The sequence below is a fragment of the Rhagoletis zephyria genome, unplaced genomic scaffold (assembly GCF_001687245.7).
Source record: "Rhagoletis zephyria isolate East Lansing unplaced genomic scaffold, Rhagoletis_zephyria_1.1 Rzeph_scaffold_11194, whole genome shotgun sequence".
In the NCBI taxonomy this organism is placed as follows: Eukaryota; Metazoa; Arthropoda; class Insecta; order Diptera; family Tephritidae; genus Rhagoletis; species Rhagoletis zephyria.
Genome location: NW_016168271.1, coordinates 5832 through 11479, shown reverse-complemented (window position 1 = coordinate 11479; position 5648 = coordinate 5832). Strand labels below are relative to the sequence as shown.

Sequence of the window (5648 nt, the reverse complement as noted above, 5' to 3'; positions counted from 1 at the left end):
TCGATACTTTGCAAAGTACTCGTAGTATCGGATACTTATTAAAAAACACACTTTTTAAATTTTTTCTTCCATTGGCAACCCAATTTTCTTTGCTTGTATGGATTACTATCATTCAATTTTGTCTTAGTCTGTTGTATAGCATAAACTAAATAAGTTAAAGTTGAATGGCCTTATTCATAAAAAATAAAGTAGGTTTAAAGAGCTTAATAAAATTACATTTTCATACATTTTTCAGTTTATATACATTTTTGATTTTTTATGAATAAGGCCATAAAACTTTACGCAAAGTTCACGAAAATGCAGAATTTTTAGAAACTTTTTGGGTATGCAGTTTTGTAACCTATTCAAGTTTACGTGTAGCCTACTACCGTTGACTTTTACAGGTCTATTCTGCGCTGGTACTAAAAAGTTTGTAACCGGTAAATAAAGTTCCTGTCAATTTTTAAACCTTTTCGCATTCTGTATACTCTTGTAACCATCTCATAAGCTGGTAATAAATTATTGCCCCGTGAAATATTCAATGCAGGATTTGCACAATTCCTCATAGCTGAATTGCTGAATATTTTAACTGCATTACCAACGTACCTAGAATCGCGGTGACAAGAACTGGTAAAATTTTTTGGTAATACAATTTTCCGGTTACAAAATCTTCGGTAACGTGCAGAATAGACATGTTAATTCAAACTTCCACATTATTATACTAAAATTGAATAGAATACAAAAATGCATGCCCAAAAAGTTTACAAAAAAATTTCTTAATAAAATTTGAATTCGTGAAAGTATATATATATGTATTTATATATATATCGTCGTTTAAAGTGCAAAACCGCGTATCAACAAAATGCAATACCGCGTATCAGCAAAATGCAAAACCGCGTATGTAAAGTTGTAGAAATTATTTTCTAGGTTTAAAAAAACTCTCATATTTCAAAATGGTTTCCTTTTTTATAAAGCAATCGCGTTTCTGGTTAGTGTATTTCAGGACGAATGGATAAGGATTGAGCCAAGAGCTTGTGTGAGCAAATCCAATTTGTGGCAGCCAATGTCAGTTACGCGGTTTTTGCGGAATGACGATACGCGGTTTCGTACTTTAAACGACGATATATGTATTTATGTATGTATGTATATTTAACGTTAAAATTACTTCTAACGTGAAAGTAAGTTCTGAAATGAATTGAAAATCAAATATTTTAAATTTCTGTAGTTTTAATTTCAGGAAATAACTAGATATACGATTGAGGAATAAAATAATTTTAGTATTTTAATGATACTTTTAGAGTATCGATACCATGAGCTCGATGCCAGAATGAGTACTCAGTATCGATACCAAAGTCTGAAATTTCGAACCCTACCAACGGGAAATTGAAGACCAGCACGGTTGGAACGAGACTTTGCCTTTCCCTTACCGCAGAACTCCACAGGCGAACAGCGATGGCCTACCAACTGTCAGTTTGACGAGCAATGTGATTGCAAGTTTTTGTGTGTGGGCACTTTGATGTCTTGAAATAAGCTTTTGCCGCATGACGCCACCAGACACCATTCTCTCAATTTCGGCGTTTAAAAACATTTAAATCTTTAAAAAACTAGCTAAATAATTTCCTAAAACGCAATCATAAATTATCCAATACGGAACAGATTTTTATTTTGATTTAATATCAAAATTTTATCGATGTTACCACTAGCACGCTTTCTTTCAAATGAAAATATGGCTGTCAAACTATCGAATTGCCTGCAATAGATGTCAAGCAATAGATGTCAAGCAATAAGAGCTGACATATATTGCAGCACATGAGAAATAGGCGGTCTCCATTGGAAATATATTTTGTGACATGGTTATCACGACATCAGTGTATTCCTGTGGAGACAGGGCCTTAACTTTGCCACCTTTACCACGACCAGACATTTTTGGTTATTTTTCTCTTATTTTTCACTTCACTAATAAAACACTTCACAGTATGCTCACAAGCAGTATATGCTAGTAAACTCAAAGTGCGCTGCTTATATACTTTTTCATTTGGCTATCATTCATCCCCTTTACAATGTATTTAAATTCGTGTTTGCCTTTTCCGCCGAATCGTTGCGTTGCCTGAATGTATTGTCGGAAAAATGCACTTAAGCGTACACATTTCAAACCTTGTTATGGAGTGACTCAAAAGTGAAGTGATTTGAAAAATGCCGCCTAAAACTAGTGGAAAAGCAGCGAAGAAAGCCGGCAAGGCTTAGAAGAATATAAGTCCCCTTTCAGACACGTCAAGTCTTGCTTTCAAGTCTGCTCGTTCGTAGGCGAAGGAGGTGAGAAGAGAGGGGAAGAGTACAGATATCTCCGTATTGTCAATTCGTTACAAGTTTTCTTGTCTCTTTTGATCTTTTCGTTGCTTCCCATTTAAAGAACCAAGGACTTGAATTCAATTAAAGTTGACGCGTGTGGAAGCAAATAGAAAACACAAAAGAGAATGCGAAAAAAATTGCTTTCAAGACTTGACGTGTCTGAAAGGGGACTAACCAAAAATGACAAGAAGAAGAAGCGCAAGAGGAAGGAAAGCTATGCCATCTACATCTACAAGGTTTTGAAGCAAGTACATCCTGATACCAGCATTTCGTCAAAGGCCATGAGTATCATGAACAGTTTTGTGAATGATATCTTTGAGCGTATTGCTGGTGAGGCATCACGTTTAGCCCACTACAACAAACGTTCAACCATCACCAGTCGCGAAATTCAGACTGCCGTACGTCTACTTTTACCTGGTGAATTGGCCAAGCACGCCGTCAGTGAAGCTCTAAATGGGTGTATAATGAAATCCCGATATACAAAATACCGAAATACAGAATCCCGAAAGGCATTATCCAGACACGACCAAATCCCGACCAGACATAATCCAGACACGACCAAATCGCGCGATTTTTTAATTATTTTTATATTTTGTCGGGATTTTTGTCATGATTGTCTTCTGTTTTCATTCAAAAATAATGTATAAAAGACACATTTATTGTTATTGTTGTAAGGGCTTACTTAGCCCGTAATTGTCAGCAGGCTCAACTAACGGTAGGCCCAGGAGATTTGATATTTCGATGAGGTAAACCAGAGGGAGAGGGGGGATGTTAGTTGAGTTGGATTGGNGAGGTATAACCAGAGGGAGAGGGGGGATGTTAGTTGAGTTGGATTGAGTGAGCATGTGAAGAGGTGGTTGGTGTCAAGGGGGGAATCTCCACATGCTGGACACTCATTTTCGATATTGGGAGGCGATTTGGGCCATCTCGTTGGGGTATCTCGTGGCAGTTGAAGCTCACTCTCGTTCACAGGTGGTGATTGGCACTGATGACGGCATTCACTTGACTGGAGTTTGTAAATACCGTTAATAGCCTGTCTGTACAGTCCCAGTCCCTGGGGTGCTGTGCGTAGTGCTCGACCTGGTCCTTCATTGTATGCGCCGGGAACGAGAGCTAGATCTGACAATTTTCCTGTTATTCACCGTTGGAATTAGTTTGCCATCGACGAGAATACGCAGCTTTCGTCCTTGTGGTAAAATGGTTGCCGAGAGGGTTAGGCTCCTTGCAGTGAAGAAGCGAAAAAATGTGGAGTGGTAACCGTTTATATTTAAGCATAAGTCATCAATTTCATTTCCGGACGCATTGTAATTTTTTTTTGTCTGGATTTTGTCTTGTCTGAATAATGTGTTATCTGTATTTTATTTGGTCGGGATTTTGTTATGTCTGTATTATGTCCTGTCTGGATTTTGTATTGTCTGGATTTTTAAAAATTGTCTGGATTATGTCTAGTCGGGATCTTCAAAGTCGGGATTATGGAGTGCTCCCGCTCTAAATAATTTGTCCAATCAAGATGCAGTGAAACAAAGAAAACGGCCCTTCTCAGGGCCACAACATATTAATTAAAGAGGTATAAAATTTCTGTGTATAAGCGCAAATCAAATATATATATATATATACGTATATATGTATTAGAGATGGGCACAGGACTAAATATTTAATCCCGATCCCGCCGATCCCGAAATTCGATTTTTAGGTCCCGAACCCGCCCATCCCGACATTTTTCAGAATTGTACCGCGGGTCCCGATATCTGTCTCTAAAGCAGGCTACACACGGACAACAAATTGAAACGAGCGGTTGAGATTTCAACGTGTGTGGCGAGGTTTACAAACCGATCGAAGGTTCACAAAAATGTATTCCATTCCAGAACGCATACGAAATGTTAAAAAAAACGTGCCAAATGATGAAATGTAACATGGCATTTGACATTTTAATTTTTTTTTGAAGAAGCGACGCATACAAATTTTAGTGCTTTGGAATTTTCAAAAATCTAAGATATTTAAAGAAAATGTGCTTAAACTAGTTAAAAATGCCAAATGCCTTTCTACATATGTATGTTAATTTATTTACTTACATATGTGCATTAGGATAATTTTTTTTTTTCATATACATATCTGATTGTGTAAACAAAGTATTTTTTGATCTTTTTGCCAAAAGATTTTGTAGCCCTGAAAAGGGCTTTTTAAGTTTGTTTCGGGAATATGGATTCCGTAAAAAAATTTACTTAGCAGCTGTTGCTTTTTTTGCGGCTGGTTTTTTACTAGCGGCAGCTTTCTTTGGTTTGGCAGCGGCCGATTTTGCTTTTGCCGCCTTTGGTTTGGCGGCAGCTGATTTAGCTTTGGCTGGCTTTGCTTTTACTGCACCAGTCTTTTATGCATCTTTCGCCTTGGCTTTTTCACTTTTCTTCTTTTCAGCTGTGTTCTTGCTAGCGACGGCTTTCTTCACCTTTTTCTCACCAGCCGCCTTTTTGGCACCACTTACCGCCTTTTTCTTCGATGCTGCACCAGTAGCCGTCTTCTTTTTGGCCTTGGCCTTCTCTGCTTTTGGCTTTACTTTTCCCTCACTGGATTTTGAGGCCGAAGCTGATAATTTGAATGAACCAGACGCACCTTTTCCTTTGGTTTGAATCAATTTTCCACTGGAAACGGCAGATTTCAAATAACGCTTGATGAATGGTGCCAATTTTTGAGCATCGCACTTATATGTGGCACTAATGTATTTCTTAATTGCCAAAAGTGATGAGCCGCCACGTTCCTTTAAACTCTTAATCGATGCGTCGACCATTTGTTGAGTTGGTGGATGGGTAGGAGCAGCCGATGGTTTTTTGGGTTTAGCTGCCTTTTTAGCAGCAACTTTCTTTTCAGCGACAGTCGCAGAAGCGGCCACCGGAGAACTAACATTAGCAACAGCAGCTGAATCGGACATTTTTAAAAATTCTTATTTTTTTTCTTTCTTTATTTAATAACACGCACTTTATACACTGTATTTATGCTATATTACGCACTGATATGAAATTTGTTTTTTCAAACACTAGCTATTATTAAAAGTGTTAGTCCATAAAAATTGTGAGAAGCGAGGCGAAGAGATGAGTTAAAAATTTTTAGGATTCAGTACTATTTGGCATTTGTGTATGAGAAATTTTGAGATGAATTAAATTAATTAAAAATCATGTAAGAATTTATGAATAAAATTTGATACATAACGATAGCTTAAATATGTTGTTTCAATAAAATATAACGTAAATTGAATAAGATGAATATCTTTGTTGTAGCGGGTATTTTAATCCAAACTTTGTAATCGAAAAATCAAATTTCGCCAATTA

General features: G+C 37.1%; 2 protein-coding genes and 1 pseudogene across 2 annotated transcripts in view; 1 reads left to right on the top strand and 2 right to left on the bottom strand.

The window, feature by feature from the left end:
• The window catches only part of LOC108376899 (histone H2A), a 2314-nt gene extending 337 nt beyond the window's left edge, over positions 1-1977 (bottom strand). The window contains exons 1-2 of the mRNA XM_017633155.1: positions 1871-1977; positions 1355-1401 (exon numbers count right to left, since the gene is read on the bottom strand). Of these exons, the coding sequence (XP_017488644.1) occupies positions 1355-1401; positions 1871-1903 (80 nt within the window). The 5' untranslated portion in view covers positions 1904-1977. The remainder of the gene's footprint in view (positions 1-1354; positions 1402-1870) is intronic.
• Positions 1978-2139: 162 nt separating this feature from the next.
• LOC108376897 (histone H2B-like) lies at positions 2140-2875 on the top strand. The gene is made up of 3 exons (XM_017633154.1): positions 2140-2144; positions 2495-2785; positions 2827-2875. The coding sequence occupies exons 1-3, from the start codon at positions 2140-2142 to the stop codon at positions 2873-2875; spliced, it is 345 nt and encodes a 114-aa protein (XP_017488643.1).
• Positions 2876-4546: 1671 nt separating this feature from the next.
• On the bottom strand, positions 4547-5329 carry LOC108376896 (histone H1-like; annotated as a pseudogene).
• Positions 5330-5648: the final 319 nt, after the last annotated feature.